Raw genomic sequence first — 17,577 nt, forward strand, 5'->3', positions numbered from 1 at the left:
AAACTTAACATGGGGAAGAGATTTTAATTGCACATTTATTCCCGAATGTGCCTCCTAGTATGGCCGGGCCAGGGAGGAGCCATCCAAATTCAGCTTGAAAAAGTTTGGATCTTGGGGTATGCACCTTGATTTCTTCTGGTTTTTTAACACGGTCCAAAAAAATTTCCTTCCATTTCTGGTGCATATTTTGAACCCTGTAGCCCTTGGACTCTTTTCTAACAGCAGCCTGATAAATCAGGAGGCCTATCACAACCCAAAAGACTTTGATATGAGAAGAGCATTTGTAGTCAAAATTCCTCAGGTTATACTCCTTCCAAATCTCCCAAATCACAACAAAAGGAATGAAAGACAAGGGAATATGACCATTTTCCCCCTAACTACCCAAAAGCCCTTTGAATGGCTATGGGAAAGTAAATTGAATGCCAAAGATTTTGAGAATACCATACCAAACTCATCTCGCAACTCTCAGTGGATAAATAAAATGATTTGAAGACGACTCAGCTCACAAGCAAAGGATACACCGATTTTCCAAATGGAAGCACTTTCTTTTCAGTAAATCAAGTGTAGTAACCTTTTCGTGTGCCACCAGCCCATCCTAAAACAAAAACCTTGGACTTTAGTAGGGATGGCTTTTCCCTACTGAATTTCAACAATAAATCCGTAGGGATAGCCTTTCCTATTTTTTTAATCCATTAAATATCAATTCTTTGTGACCTAGTGGATCTGTACATTCACACACATTATATATAACATCAAAATTTCCACAGTTATAACATCCATTTTCCCCCAAAATATACAAATATATAAAAACTTAACTATTTTAATTGAATATTTTTAAAATTACAAAAATTCATTAATAACAAAAGTCCCGATATTGTTCCCTCAACTGAACTTGACAAAATACAGCATTGTTAAACATTCATCATCTAATGATTTATATAACACCATCTTCATCATGTCCTCATCATCTCCTCGATCCTCATCATCAATTACTCCAGAACTCCATGTGATTTTCAGTTGAATGTTGAACTCTTTGAGATGGATGGCTGTGCAGGCACTGAACCTCTTTAGAAGCAACGGTATGTGACATATCCTGCCAAACAAAAAGTTAAAAAGAATGAAGTTCTTAGCCGATTCTCCGCAGAAATTATATATACAAGAATACAAAGCATACATTACGCTTTCAGAATGAATGATCTTCAAAATGAATGATACGGAAACAACTACAACATATAGTAGAAAAATGCATGCGTTGCACATTTATACGACCACAAGAAACACAAGTAATATTAAAAACATCAATGGCCATATTTACAAAAGAGACACATTGGGTAGATTATATATTTTGTTTTATGTAATGCAAAAGTCAAGAAATAGGCTCATTCAATTCATCTCCCTTATATATCACATCAAAATATACATTGAAACTAAGCTATGTCCAAGTATCCCATATTGATGATGATACACTGACTTGCCAGCTAAGAAGGGAAGCTATGTGCTGGTCCGCTAAGTCCAATAATCGCATCAGTCATTGCAGAAGAGACTAAAACTTGACCTTGCTGACCATATGCACACCTATAAATGAATATTGCAAACTAATACATGAATTAACTTTCATTTAATGATCCATGGAGGAGCTATTATCTGAATATTCCATCGCATAGTCGCCTTGACAAGAGACAACATCCATGATTCTGATCTCTTTGAAATTTGAGGCTCAAAGAATCCCTCGCGGTCACTATTTTCCCTTTGGTATGCCTTTAAAGAGGATGTGGTCCCTACATAAATTGTCTCCATTAGAGTATGACTGATGTTTTTTTTTTTTTTTTTTTCTGAAACCAATTATCGCAAGAAGACCATGTCTACATTTTACCTGTCAACTCAGACAAGTGAGAGACGAAGTAAACAATACTTGTACAAGCCTAACAAAACAAGCAAGACAGACCATGCACATCCAGAGTGTACACAGGGACCTATAAAAGAGGATAAGGCTGATAAATTGGTTCAAATGTGGCCATCATTCTTCTCACTATCAAAGATTATCATGCTTGCAACAAACCAATCGTGGAATTAAATCTTAGAGAGTGTGATATCACCTATTAAGTGCTAGTTCATCATTGACACAATTAGACACCATGGTGTCCAGATGGACAAAAAAAATAATGTTTACGAGTTTGACCACTTGAACTTTAATTAAATGAAGAATTGGAATTTGATAAGAATCTTGAACTGCCAATTGGAGAGTGCTGGAATTTGATAAGAATCTTGAACTGCCAATTGGAGAGTACCTTGGCACAGCTAGTGCATGGAGCGTCATGCTATATCCACGTTAAATCACTCCCATGACCCATGTCGATATGATAAGGCCTCGGGGGATTCCCAACAACAATGGAGACACAATACAGTCTATAGCGTCTAAGACTAACAATTCAGTTAGAAATAGGAAATGACAGCAAGCATGTTACATAGCTTTCAAAAAGTGTAATTGCAAGCACAAAATCATCTAGAGTGCAGTAGAATAACTACATATAACTAAATAATATTAGAAGACACTATATCATAAACTATAAATGGAGGAATGTGCAGTACCAGAGTGAATAGATTCAGTTATAGAAACAGATGTCTGTCAGATGAGCTCTTAGCTTAAACAATATATCCGAGCATTATAATAGTAACATAATTCATATCACCTTCTAGTATGAGGATTACTCAAGAAATAAATATGTAATGAAACAAGGAAACCTTTTATTTTTTTCTCAAAAGGCTGACATTTCGGTGCCACTTTTACTAACCACAAACCTAAACCTCATGAACTTGACATATTCTGGTAGAAAGAACTATGAGGGTCAAGAAAAATGAAAGAGAAGAATATTGTGAAAACATTATTCGGCTCACACGGATCATTCATATGCCACAAACCAGCGGGCGACATGGCATTGCGAATGTTCTAAACAACATTAAGAGCCATTGTGAACTATATCAAACAGAGATGCAGAATTGATGTCCTTAACAATGTAAAAATTACCAGTTAACTGAAAATTAATAAGAGCTATATGCTACGGCTGTATAGTTCTCATTATTGGCTAATAGCATGAAGAATGTCAAATAAACCGTGATCAAACCTGATGCAGCTCCAAAGGCTTTCACGTTTTACCTGTTGAGAAAGAATACGGAGGGCCTGAACCCTCTTGAAACCATCTGCCAGACTCTTGCTAGGAAATAGGTCTTCCAAAGAACAAAATCATTGAAAACCTGCAAAAGGACACATACATATAATAAGATAAAATGATTTAAGTTGTAAATAAAACCTCATCAGTGACCAAAAGGATAAGTGGATCAAAATTAAATACCTCGTCTGAAATGGAAAATTAATTTTAGAAAACTCAAATTTCAAAATCAAGTTTGAAGTTATTATGAGCAAAATATCTAAAAGATGGATAAAGTTTTTAGACTCATAAAGTTCCCAGGGAAGTCATGCATTAAAAATGCTAATCATCTCCCTAACAATCCAACAAATGAGGGGCTAACCTCAAGTTGAAGTTCATCATTACTAGGGAAACAGAATTATAAGGGTATCACATGTATGTTTTATGACAGTCTACTTGGATGGTTAGGATCATCCATGTATGGGCTGACCTGCTAGCTAGAATCTGAATCAACCGAATGTAGCACTCATTATGTTACGTTGGTCATGCCTTACCTTGTATACTTGATCCCATGTGCCCATCAAGTTCCAAATTGGAGTATTAGTCGGACCTACCATATGTCCACATAGTCCAGCAAGAGGGACCCACCATGGCCAGATAGGTGCTTAAAAGATCAAAAGCCTTAGACAGGTCTTATTTCCAAGCTTTGATAGCTTATTAAGAACAAGAAAGAAATAATTTTAGCTACATTAGTAGCTACCGCTCCTAATTAATTTTGATCATTTAGTTATCACTCTAAAGTGATCCACGTACAGGGATATGTATTGTCACCTAGACAAAAAGGAATTTATCATATATGTGAATTAGCTCCCCCTACACACCCCAATTAGCTCCCTGCTATGAAGTACATACATGCTCTATGTTATCTAAAGTTCCATGTGACCAACTTACTATTGCTCATCATTAGCTGCAAGCCGGCATACTGAGAAAGACAGTTAATTCCATCTTTTAGATGAGTGTTATGCACAATCATTTACATACAGATCAACCAAACTCGGAACCAGAATAACAATTCTGAAGTCATAAGAATCAAAGATGATCTTTCCTGATCGGATGCATAGGCCACACATGAAAAGAGAGAGGAATACCATAACAGATTTTAGCAGTATATAGTGGGGATAATCCCTAAGTAAGACATGGGTGTGCCATGAAAAGGGAAGCAAAACTAAGATACAATTCTAACATTTTAATTCAAAACTCCATTGTTATGATACAATTGTCTGAAATGAGATCACAGAGTGTATAAAACCTGTCATATTCAAAATAGTCCGTATCAATGGCAAGAAATGCATGTGGATAATGACTATGTTTTTTGGTCACCAAAGGATATCTCCTCAGCTCAAAGTTAGTTACCATTGAAAACAACAAAAAATGACAAAAAGAGTAGCAAAAACAGAGTTCAATGGGTTTTACAAAAAGCCTCTTTGTATTTGCCATCAAGTGCTGACCATAGCAATGAAAATAGAAATTTCAGAAAGAAAGACAAAGCACGAAAGAAAATCATAAGCATTGATTACAGCAATACAAACAAAAGAGAAAGTACAGAAAAAATCAATGACACACCTGAAACCATAAAACTTTAAAGATGAGGAAAATAAAATCCAAGTAAAAAACCTAGGGTTCTAAGTCCAAAATCCTTCTAATGCAACCCCAAGTCGCTTTCTTACGGGGAGAGTTTTTGATAATCTGATCTGATTTCCATACTAACATCTCTTGCAGCAAAAGTCAATCTCGGTGTATAACAAGGGTTCGGATTTTCAACCCCAAATTTGTGTTTTTCTTCCTAAATTCCTTCGAACCATAAGAAAAGAAAAACCATAAGAAAAGAAAAGGCAGAAACTAGGATTGAATAACAGTCCTAGCATCCAAATTAAAATATAAAATCGATTCAACAAACCATTAGCAAATGAGCATGTGGGTGCTGGGCACCAAAAGAATATTCAAAACGGTCAATAAAAAGAACAAAAAAAGAACAAAAACGCCATTATCATTCACCTGGGCCTTAAATTTAGGGCCTACACATCAGTAGTAGAGCGGCCAAAGAAACCCTAGAAACCCATTTTGCTGTTCAGGAAACAAAATCGCAACGAAAAGGAAACAAATACATAATTAATCTACACTATTCAGGACGCAAAGACATGATTAATTCCAAAATCACAACGAAAAGGAGAAAGTAACAAACAGAAATCTATGAAATGGTTCCCAAGCAAAGCCTCTTGTGGCAAAAGAAACCCTACCTACGGAAATTTTTTAAGAAGGCAAAACTCGGTATTTCCCTACGAAAAACTACTGATTCCTGTAGGGAAAGGAGTACCGTAGGCATATCGCTCAGGATTTCCCTACGAATTGCATAGTAATCCTTAGGTAGACACTATATCCCTACAGATAAAACTAACACCTGTAGGGATATGAAGTATTTTCGTACTGATATAAAAGGATGGGTAGGGAAAAGGTGAATTTTTCCGTACTGACATAACTAAAGTCGGTTGGGAAAGCCTAGATTTGTTGCAGTGATTCTACTTCCTTTTGCACCAAAACTGAATGGGGCCTGTAGCCTCTGCTAGTCACAGTCATTCCATACATCACAGTCATTCCATACATCGTCTAAGACGAGTAGAAATCTCTTGCAACTCAATACTTCCTTGAGGCTAACTTGAAGTGGATCGATTTCGTTAAGACAACAACGTTTCTTTGTCATTGATTCAAAAATTGCTTTTGTTATTCTACAAATATCAAAATCTTCAGAGACACAAACCCATCCTCGAACTTGAAAATGATCTTCCACCCTTTTATCATTGTAAATAAGTTGGGAAAGAGTCGTCTTTCCAAGGGCCCCAATTCCGACTATCGGAATAACACATATATCCTTTGACGATGGGGGGAGGCATAACTTGCAACATTCTTTGAACCTTCTCGTATACCTCTTCTTCCATGACTCCAAAAGGATAAGAAGCAGCAAATCCTACCATAATATAACTTTGCATCCAAAGAAGGAATACGTGTTACCAAGCCATCAGATTGTATCTTGAGGAATCCAACCAAAGTGGAAAGATAGAAAAAATTGAACAGAAATCCTTCAAAATGAAATTGAGCAGCTAAAAGTATTTGCCTTGAAGATTGAGTATTTCCAGCTATGGATCCTACAATTCCTTATAAAGCTCCCTGACAACCCCTTCATCCATCTTGACCCTGGCTAATAGCCTAGATTGGGCCCGGGGATTGATCTTCCCGTTGGCTTTGCTACAACAGTACTCATAGTGTAAGGTCAGCGGGTGGCATAGCTAAATTCCTCATTGAGATGACTGGACAAACTCTCGACCAAATTGTTCCAGCGCAACGATTAATAGCATCCTTCAAGTCCAAACTTATGCTCTAACAGAACACACCAGCTGAGAGGTGCCTAAAGCAGCAATGCTTAAGCTATTGGGTACTGAAAGTACTATCATTACGAGACAGACATTTAATAAGTTATGCAAACATTTACTTTGCAACTCTCCGGATTGTTGATTACATGTTTGGCATCTAGATTTCTTTAGTTTAGATTTTCTACTTGTCAGTAGGAGGTATGGGCCAATATGTAGAGGTTTTTATTAGCAAATTTATAACCTTTTGAACTTCCAATGCAACCTAATAATATAAGTAATCATGGACAGACTTTAATATATTGCTCTGCTCTCATATACAAGAATACGGGATTGTCAATATATTTCAGTGTTACATTGCAGGCTACATAATCAGATTGTGTCACTACTTATGCTGTTATTTAGTGGTAGGTTAACAATAATATGAATGTCAGTAAATTATTTTTGTATTTGCTAAAATTTGCAGTCTCTCACTATTATGCGTTTTTTAATATATTTATACAGATTCTGTGTTAGTACAATAATGTTTCCTTGAATATAAAGCCAATATCAAAGAATTATTAGAAGTTACAAAGTGAATGCCAGCTCCACGCACTCATAGTGCCACACACCCATATGCCCGAGTATTGGAACAATTGGGATTCATATTGACTGATAGGGTTGTGAAGAGTGGTCCCAACACCTTCGCCAGTTGCTCCGAACCGTGTCTTTGTTTGAGGCTTGGATAACATGGAGTTATCAGCCCCCAACTTTCCAAAACTGAAAATAAAAAATAATTTATTGAGAATCTGAATTTATTGTCCTATTTTACTACAAGTAAAATAAGTTTTATCCAATATTTTAGAATGTCTTGCAACCATTTTATTCAGTAGGGTGACTAGCCATGTCAACTCAACTCAACTCAAGGTCATGACTAAAACCTGGTAATCTTTTTTAATACAACCAGATGCCCAGGCTACATTATTATTTTAAAGATAAAAATATATCATTTGAAAATAAAACCCTGTGGTACAGCAAAATGGAACGAGATGTCTCAACAAAGAAGATACCAAGCAGGTGACTAAAAAGTACTAACAAATCTATAACCCAACCACTATGCCTAAGAAAAACTAAATCTCAAAGAACCTGCCATCAGGAAAATAGTGCCTGAAACAAAACAGCAGCACAAAATGGATGAAACTTTCGCTGCTTGGATAGATGTAGCAGGATGCGGACATGAACAACAACCCCTCTGATGTGTACCACCACGAACTACTGCAAGGGGAGGGTGTTCTCAATGCTCCGCGAAGAGCGCTCCACGCTCTCTCCTTTGGTTCCTATTTGCAGTATCTTTAACAGATGTCGAAATGTAGTTGAAGAATGTTGGACTAAATTTGTATAGATAGAATTCTGACAGCCATTTTGCTAATCTCCAAGGTCCATAGGACATTCTTCTACTACATCAATTGGCGTGGATCACCTTTGACTATAAGATTTAGGAATAGTTCTTCCTTGAAGATACAAAGAGCCACCAAGAGTTCTACTTCATTAATCTGTTGTAATCTTTGTTTATCTGTTTTTCATATATTTAAATATTGTCGTCTCTCCCATGGATGTAGGCACCATTTTCAAACAGAATAAAACACTGTTATCATTATATTAGTTTTTTTTGTTCCTTTTGTACGTGAGATTGAATTAGGCTGTCAAATTTCTACAACTCCTATTCATCTAGGGTGATTGCGCGCATCTGTAGGGAATAGTCCTGCCCTAAAAATTGGTGTGGGGATACCCTATGTCTTTAAAAAAAAAAAATAAAAATAAAAAAAGATTTCTACAACTCCTATTCATCTAGGGAGCAAAGCTTCCAATGAAATGATGCAAACTATAAATTCATACCATACAATACGCACAATTGAAGATAAATTGGTGGTAGGATCAACAGCTGAAGAACCCAAAAGGGCTCAACTAGTAAGATTTCTAGGGCCGGACAAAACATGGTTTTGGTGTTGAAAAGCATATTACAGTTTCTTTGTTGCATCTGAAGCATCAGTCTTTCAATGATTGAACAAGACTTAGGGATTGTGCCAATGGCTTTGCGTTGCAATCCCTGCCCACGTACGCTTTAGTAGAAAGTTACACACAATACACACTAGCAAAGCAAATAAAAATTGTTAACAAAGACGGAGCTTCAAGAAACAATTTTGGCTATGCATGTAGAGGCATTTTACATAGAATTGGTAATGGAGATTTCATTATTGGCTATTTGAATTTGTGGTAGCTATTAAGAATATTGCAATTCAACCTCTGAACTTGTTTCTTCTTCCTTTTTTTTTGTTTCTATTCTAAAAAACGAACCACATATTCGGTCAAAAGACAGTTCACGAGGCTCCTTTTGGAAGTCCTGAAGCATCAGACCAATATAACAATACAAAAGGAAAGGACAACATGCTGATGGAAGATGCAGTGTTCTTCACTTATTAAATAGACAGAGAAAATAGTTTGTCAGCATCAAAATGTATGCAGATTTATCTTTGTGGTTTGTAAGAAAGAAATCATGAATTGCATAGCAACCAAGCATGACTTTGTTTGTATGGAGGTACCTATTGGTTATTAAATTCTATACTTACATGATGTTCAAGATCCATTCCAGACTGCATATTTAGATAATATGCCATTTGTATTGTTCCATAAGAGAATAGTGCCCGCTGAATTCTCTGAACCTGAATGAAAAGATTAGCATGTAAGTTGACATATATATTACATGAACTTCACGTCAATTTGGCACGTCTTTGATTTATTGCTTAGATGGAATGCAAAAACATAACAATTTTGAGATAAATAAAGTCATGGAATTTAAAGTTGTAGAAATCTACAGGATGAAAATTCTTTCCGCTGCATGTTCAACTAAAGCAACATCTAAACAAGTAAATAATTCAAATGATAATGGGTATTCAGAAAAACGTAACTGAATAAAAAAGAATTGAATGACCTTGTACTCATAGAACATGGAAGAGTCTATAGTAAGGCAATAACAAAATTTTGGTAAATTTTTTGAAAAAGGAGAGTATGATCTGTGTGGAATTTCCATTTTTGGAGACAGATGGATTAGGGTTTTGAAAAGAAGATGGAATAGAGAACTATATAGAAGAGGAAAAAAGATCTACGGCTTCGAAGGGTGTAAGAAGGAAAACTATGTATCTAATACGAGGTTAAACTCAATCCCTTGTTAAGGGAACTTGATCCCTATGCTATGGAATGGTGTAATATCATCTATAGTCATATAAGAGAGACAGAGAGATAGAGGAGAGAAATCCTCCATAGGGGAGAATAATCTATTTTTCTTTGTTCTATTAATGAGCTTGACAATGTATTTTGCATAAAAGAAATTACCAAAAAACTAAAATACCATAATAAACAGAAATGCTCACTAGTGCAGAATGTTCAACAATATCAAACTAAGAAGTGGCTAGATCAAATCCGAATCAACTCGGGTAATGAATGGAAAGACCACATTCAAGGCAAAACATAGTCTCATTGGATGGCTTCTGATGCAAGCTACTTTTGTTTTTTATGAACTTGAAATTCCAATAAAATCTATCCGTGCATGTGCGTGTGTGTGTGTGTGTAAGATGAAAAATAACAGAGTTTTGGTGCTCAGCTCTACCAGAAGTTAAGCATAAAGAATGTAATCAATTGCAAATGAAATCAGCAATCAAATAACATGTAAACCAAACCAACACTAAATAAAACGGAAGAAGATTTGAATAGTTGAATGCCTAAAATTTTAGCTACAAGATGAATTAATATGAATGATACCAAGAAATAATGACAAGGAACAACTAATGAGTAGTAAGGACAATAAAAATTCATGGTGGCTGGTTTGACTTTGTTAAAAGTTAATTATGCATAGATCTTACATTCATACAATGATGAAATTATGAAGTAATGTATACAAAGATACTTTTTTCTTTTTTCAAGGATTAGTTGAAACTTATTGAAAAATGAAAACAAAGAAAAGTACAACAAACACTCCACCAAGGAACAAAAATCAAAGGGCCCAAAACAGAGCATAAATTCAACCTAGTTAGGGTTCATTTGTCTCAAACAAATCATAATCTACTTTATATCAGGCAAAGACCAAGACAAATTTTTTTGAGATATAATGAAAAAATTAAAGAAATGATTGGATTGGGGAGAAGAAAGTGGTGTAATTTTCACCTTGCCTTTTCTTTTAATTTTTCATGGATTAGTGTCCTTTCTTAATGAACCTGAAATTCCAGTAAAATTAATTATTTCTTTTGTTTTGTAAGAAAGTGAAACAAAGAAAATGAGGAAATGAAAAGCAATAGAGAGAAATTGAGGTTTACTATTCTTTAGTCCCAACTGATACTTTTGACTAACCTCGGTGAATGGATAAAGGCATCCAAAAATCATGGAGAAGGGGAAACATATGGAAACAGGCAGGGATCATTTTTTTTTTTTTTAAAGGTAAGCTAGGATATAACCTCCAACTTCTTTATCATTCTTTATTTGGTAGGCCTAAACTAAAAGAGTAGGTGAGATTTTGAAATAAATTGGAGAAACTTTAGGGCAGTAAAAAGTTGCAACTAAGAAAGGTCCAATAAAGCATTTTAAGTTAACATGTATGTTTGTGTGTGTGCGCTTTTAACTATTTCTTATTTAACAAAAAAGAAGTCAATATGCCAGTGTGTTTGTGTGTCTGTATTTTTAATTTTCCTTATTTAGCAAAAAAAATCAATGTGTGTGTGTGTGCGTGTGTGAGGAAAAGGGAGAGATAGAGAAAGAGGTACATGCAAGTTGGAAAATTAATTAAATGTTGATGCTAAGTTCTAATAGAAGTTGGTGTAACAAATGCACAAGAGAAACCTTTAGACACCACTCCATCTTCTTATAAGCATATGGAATGTAACTAATTGCAAACTAAATCACCAATAAAAAAGATACAAAGATATGATGACAAGTAACGACCAATGAATAGAAAGCTCAATAAAAATCCATGGTGGCTTGTTTGACATTGTTAAAGTTAACTGTGCATAGATCTTAGTTACACACATTGATCAAATTCTTAATACAGACAGTTCTTTTCTTCTTGAGAGACTGAAACTAATTGAAAAAGGAGAACAGAGAAAAATAAAACAAATACTGCACCAAGGGAAAAAGCCACTAAAGGAAAAGAAAAGGAAATCCCATAAGAACCAAAGCAGCCAGAACAGTGCTTAAATTCAGCGATGGGTACTCAGTAAATTCATTCCAGTTGGATTCTTTTTGTTACAAAAAAGGTAACAATTTATTGTAAACTACTAGGTAAGTAAAATTGAAAATAAATGGCGAAGAATGTACGAACCACTCTTTTAGCATCATCAACTAATGTCAGATTTGATTTTAGAGAAGAAAAATTCAACCCAAACATACAACAAAGAAAAACATTTAACCTACTTCGAACCATGTAAGATAGAATTTTGTAAGGGCATCTAAAATTTCTTTGAGTAGATTTTTTTCCAGCATCATGTTGTTCCATCCTAATCCATAGAACTAGAACAAAGAGCATTCTACTAGCATCAAATCAACTAATTTCGAATTTGATTTTAGATTAAAATATCTCAACCTAGACATACCGCATTTAAACCTCCTTTGAACTATGTAAAACATAATTTTGTTTTGGAACTGCATTTTTTTGAGTTTATGTGTTTGCTAGCATCATGGTGTTCCATACTAGGCTAAAAAACTAGAATAGAGAGTTTCGAATTTGGGTTTTTGTTTACTGACCGTAAGTAATAGAAGTATGCATCTTTATCAATGCATTCATTTTTTAATCTCTTTTGAGGTTCTTAAGCATGACTAATTTGAATGTTAGGCATGTATGTGTTCCTTGTCTTGTCTCTTGAGATTTTACGTGCACTAATGGGGTTCCCACATTTTATTGATAAAGAATTTCAAAAGTTTCTACTGCATGAACAATTTTGGGTTGGAGAAGAAAGTCATTGGATATTTGCTTTGTCTTATTGTTTTCATTTTTCATGGATAGGTGCACTTTCTTTATGAACTTGAAATTCCAATAAAATGTGTGTGTGTGTGTGTGTGTGTGTGTGTGTGTGTGTGTGTGTGTGAGGGGTAGATTCAAGATGAAAAATTAACATAGTTTTGATGCTCAGTTCTAACAGAAGTTTAGGGAATGTAATCAATTGCAAATGAAATCATCAATCAAATAACATTTAAAGCAAACCAATGCTAAATAAAATGAAAGAAGATTTGAAGAGTTGCTACAAGATCAATTAATATGAATGATACCATAGAGTTCAAAACAGAGCATAAATTCAATGAAGCATGTAAGGTAAATTCATCCTAGTTAGGGTTCCTTTTGTCTTAAACAAGTCATAATCTACTGTATGGCAAGACTAAGACAAGAAATTTTGAGATATAATGAAAAATTAAAGAACCTGAAAAAAAATATAAAACAAAAACCAAGAGGAGAGACAGTCGTGTACCTTCTCCAGAGTAGTCTTCAAACCCACGAGTTATTTATCCATATGAAGGGGATGTGTGAGATATTGGGCCAATATTGGCCTCCGTCCTTTTGACACTGTTTCTCTACTTCCGGACAGCCACGAATTTGTAATCTCTGAAGCGTGGTGGGCAGCCCTTCCTCCGGCAAGGAAAGGAGTTGAGGACAAAAACGAATGGTCAATTTTTTGAGGGAGGTGAGGTTCTTCAACATCCCCTTGGGCAGGGATTTCAGATTATCACACGAAAAGAAACCGAGGGTTTTAAGCGTGGGGGGCAGTAGCATGCCTGGAGAGAATTCGATTTGTGAACATTCAGAAATAGAAAAGGTTTGGAGGGATGTAAGGTTTTTAGAAAAGATCTCAACATTATCAACTCTGAGATCTGTAAGCATGTCGAGCATTCCCTCTGGAAACTGCTGCATTATAGGGCACTTTCTAATTTTCATTGCACGGAGGCCGATGATGTTTGGCAATGACTCTAGTTGTGGACACTTATTAATATCTAATTCTTCGAGAGAGGTGAGGTTATTACCCATCCCCTTGGATAGGGATTTGAGATTAGGACAGTCGGAGATCGAGAGAGATGTAAGCGCGGTGGGTAACTCCTCCTCGCCTGCCAATGACTCCAATTGTGGACAATTTCTAATTTCCAAAATTTTGAGCGACGTAAGGTTGTTGAAAATCCCCTTGGCCATGGATTTGAGATTAGAACATGAGAATATATCAAGGGATTGAAGAGTGATGGGCAGTTCCTCCAATGACTCCAATTGCGGACAACTTCTAATCTTCAAATTTTTGAGGGACGTAAGGTTGCTGAAAATCCCCTTGGACATGGATTTCAGATTAGAACATGAGAATATGTTAAGGGATTGAAGAGTGACAGGCAGTTCCTCCTCTGGCAAGAATGGGCATTGAGTAACCAAGTCCAGATGTTGGAGGGAACTCAGTTTTCCTAGCCCCCTTGTAGGCGTACACTTTAGGCTATCACAACCGTTGGATATATCGAGAGATCTAAGCGTGATGGGAAGGCCCTCCTCGTCATCTCCCAATGACTCGAGTTTAGGACACCGCTCAATTTGTAAATATTGGAGAGAAGGAAGGTCATGCAACCCGACCTCCTTTGGCCAAGACACCAACTCATTACAGCCAGTGACCGCCAATTCCTCTAGTGCGGTTAAGGGTTGAAGAAATCCAGGGGGTAAGGATATCAAGCCTTCAATAAAGCCAATTCGTAATGACTTTAGAGTAGTGAGGCAAGGAACCAAGGCCAATACCATCTCATTACACTTTCCTAATTCCAAATTACTAATGGATGGGAGGTGGGGAAATCTCTGCAGCTTAGGACAATTTGATAATTTTAGTGTACCAAGGCATGGCATGTCCCCTTTCCTTGCTCCACACCATTCCTCCAAATTCGGCATGTCTACAAGCTCTAACTCCTCCAATGATGGAAAACCCTTAATAACCTTATTGGACCCACCAATAAACTCACCTTCAATATGTTTCAATCCATCCATTCCATTAATCTTGAGCTTCTTGAGGAAAGGTAGCTGCCCAAGGGGTGGAAGTTGTTGGCAATTCAAACATCCAACGAGACTAACAGTGTTCAGATTCGTCAAATTACCGCTCATCATCCACCTGGGGAAACTAACACCACCATATGATAAAATCTTTAGGGTTTTGAGGTTGGTGTGAGGTTCGAGGCCTTCAAGTACCTCCTCATCAACTGCAACATCTCGTGGATTATTATTGCTCCATCCCAACTTTAACTCATCAAGGTGCTGTTTCTTCTTAAAATTGGCTTCCTTGCATTCCTTCCCATCTATCACATTCTCTAAATTTGAAATGTGAATAGTTCCCCTCAACTCTGTCAAGTTCTTTAACTCCCTTATTCCACATCCACTTTCGTTGCCCACAACAAATATAGTCAGTGTTTGAAGAGTTATTAATTTCCCAAGTTCCGGCGGCGTAGATATCTTACAACCCTTCAAAGTGAGATGCCGTAAGTTAATTAGGTTGCTGGTGGACTTTGGTAGCTCAGCAAGTTGCTTGCAATAGCAAAGTTTCAGTGTTTGCAGATTATAGAGGCTAGCAATTGATTCAGGCAAGGTTGCAATATTTGTATGAGAGAGATCAAGGTACCTCAAATATTTTAATTCGCCAATAGAATCTGCCAATTCTCTGATATAAGTACCACCCAAATCTAACACCCGTAAGCATCTCAATTTTAGGAAGAAATCATGAGCAACTTGCTTAGTGAGTGTTTCGTACCTTGGCGGTAGCAGAAATGTGCGCAGCCTCTCAGATTCATGAAAGGACTTGAAAATTCGTGAGTGTTCATTGCATTGCCATACTGATGCATGACGAACCTTTGCAGCGATATTCGAAGAGTCGATGCTATTTTTTATTCTGAAGCATTCATCACCAGAAACGGATTGCGCAAGGTCATGATTTAAGTCATGCATCTTGTAGCATGATCCGTAGAGCCCTCTAGAATGTTTAAAGAACGACCTCCATGTCAAGTCATCAAAATAGTCAGAGCCTATGTCTTCCAATCGGTTCTCAGATTGGATAAATCCTTCTGCAATCCAAAGTTGGATTAGAGTGTCCTTATAAAATTCATAATCCTTTGGAAACAGGGAGCAGTACACAAAACATTGTTTCAGATATGCAGGTAAGTGATCATAGCTAACCTTTAGTATTGGAATAATATCATCTTTCATCTCTGATATTTCCCACATATCACTTTCAAGGATATTCCTCCACTTTTTCTCATCAGTATTTGAACGTAAGAGACCTCCAAGAGCTTCTATTGCCAAAGGCAAGCCATTGCACTTTTTCACAATCTCTTTTCCAATTGCTACTAAATTCGGAGATACATCTGAGCTTCCCACTATGAATGCCCGTTGTGTAAACAGGGTCCAGCCGTCGTCCTCGCCTAAACAACCCAAATTATAGTCGGGGATTGTGCCCATGATTCTAGAAACTCTAGAACTTCGCGTAGTAACTATAATTCTGCTCCCTTTTGCTCCAAAACTGAATGGGGACTGTAGCCTCTGCCAGTCATTAGGATTGACATGCCATACATCGTCTAGTACGAGTAGAAATCTCTTGCCACTCAATTCTTCCTTGAGTCTAACTTGAAGTGGATCGATTTCGTTAAGATCACAAGAGTTCTTTGTCACTGATTCCATAATTGCTTTTGTTATTCTACACATATCAAAATCTTCAGAGACGCAGACCCATCCTCGACCTGAAAAATGATCTCCCACCCTTTTATCATTGTAAATAAACTGGGCGAGAGTTGTCTTTCCGAGGCCCCCAATGCCTACGATCGGAATAACAGATATATCCTTGGACGAAGATGACGACGACGAAGATGCGGATTCATCCAGTAGCAATTTTACTATCTTCTCTTTATCCTTATCCCGACCGAATATATTTGATTCGTTTATCAAGGAGCTAGTCAGCGATTGCCTTTTTATTTCACTCCGCCTCCCTCCATCTCCTTGTTTGAGATGAAGGTCATGCCTCTCCTTTGCAATTTTATCCAGTCTCTCCTGAATTTCCTTCATCTTCTGTACTATCGTCTTATCTCGAGACAAAAATGGGATGGAATTAAAAAGAACAGAAAAGAAGTTGTATAGCTGATGCTTCCTCTTTCTGAATTGATTTCCGCCTTCCAATTTTAATCGGAGCACGTCCGTTGCAAACTCTTCCACTACATCATCAGCGTCGTATGCAACATCCTTAAGCTTTCGAAGCCAATCTTTCACTTCATTACTAGTTACTTGCTGTTCTTCAGCATCTTGAAGCACAGCTTGAATTCTGGATAATGTGCTGGAAAGGTTTTTGATCTCCTCATCAATACCCCACCGCAATTTAATCTCTTTTATGGATTCCTCCAATTTGCCAACGATTGCATTAACAAGAGGGGATAGTAAGTAATCCGCCATACCTTGTTCTAGTATTGGAGAGACAGACTAGGAGAGACAAACTAACAAATTGTGCTTCAAAAAAAGGCAAGATTAGAACAGTAAGATAAGAACTCAAAACGCCTCTGGTTTTTTGAGAACAGAGAGCCTCTTGCAGTGGGGGAAAACAAGTAATGAATCATTATTTTCCTCATGTTCAGATGATTCTAACCCTCTGATCTAAAGATGGACTCAAATTGTGAAAAATTCTATGATGGGACAGTTGGGATCAACCTATTGAAATGATTTTTGGGGCAAAACTTATTTACGTTGTGACCCATCAAAGGGACGGTTTGGATCATCCTATGGTATGGGCTGTACCTTCCATTTTGAAAACTTGGGGTCAATTCATACATAGAAGGGGGTGAATTTATCACCGCCCGGAAAGAAAAGTAAGTTGATTGTGACGCAAGACCAAAATGAAAAAGATGCAATAATTCATCCCTGAGATGATCTGAGACGTTGGCTTGATTGACCTTGCTCTGATCTCCTATATATATGCCCCCAAAATCATACAAATCTTTCCATCTTG

General features: G+C 36.7%; 1 protein-coding gene and 1 pseudogene across 5 annotated transcripts; both read right to left on the reverse strand.

Annotated features, from left to right (window-relative positions):
• Positions 1 to 802: 802 nt before the first annotated feature.
• On the reverse strand, positions 803 to 15,561 carry LOC143851824 (putative disease resistance protein RGA3). 5 transcript variants are annotated; one of them, XM_077361314.1, is made up of 5 exons: positions 13,054 to 15,561; positions 9,175 to 9,267; positions 3,155 to 3,252; positions 2,289 to 2,406; positions 803 to 1,093 (listed from the first exon to the last, which is right to left on the reverse strand). In XM_077361314.1, exon 1 carries the CDS (start codon positions 15,534 to 15,536, stop codon positions 13,071 to 13,073), a length of 2,466 nt encoding a protein of 821 aa, XP_077217429.1. In that variant the 5' UTR covers positions 15,537 to 15,561; the 3' UTR covers positions 803 to 1,093; positions 2,289 to 2,406; positions 3,155 to 3,252; positions 9,175 to 9,267; positions 13,054 to 13,070. The 5 variants fall into 5 exon arrangements, with proteins under 5 accessions (XP_077217429.1, XP_077217432.1, XP_077217428.1 ...); XM_077361317.1 differs by lacking the exon at positions 2,289 to 2,406 and adding an exon at positions 10,766 to 10,815; XM_077361315.1 differs by lacking the exon at positions 803 to 1,093 and adding an exon at positions 1,329 to 1,778.
• Positions 15,562 to 15,613: 52 nt separating this feature from the next.
• Positions 15,614 to 17,027, reverse strand: LOC143850605 (putative disease resistance protein RGA3 pseudogene; annotated as a pseudogene).
• Positions 17,028 to 17,577: the final 550 nt, after the last annotated feature.

Source organism: Tasmannia lanceolata, unplaced genomic scaffold (genome assembly GCF_043159265.1).
Source record: "Tasmannia lanceolata isolate RefF3 unplaced genomic scaffold, GAP_Taslan_0.1 ptg000018l, whole genome shotgun sequence".
In the NCBI taxonomy this organism is placed as follows: Eukaryota; Viridiplantae; Streptophyta; class Magnoliopsida; order Canellales; family Winteraceae; genus Tasmannia; species Tasmannia lanceolata.

Bases quoted from the DNA above. Each gene is read 5' to 3' on its own strand.
- LOC143851824 (XM_077361313.1), bottom strand. From the start codon at position 15,536: ATGCATGACTTAAATCATGACCTTGCGCAATCCGTTTCTGGTGATGAA.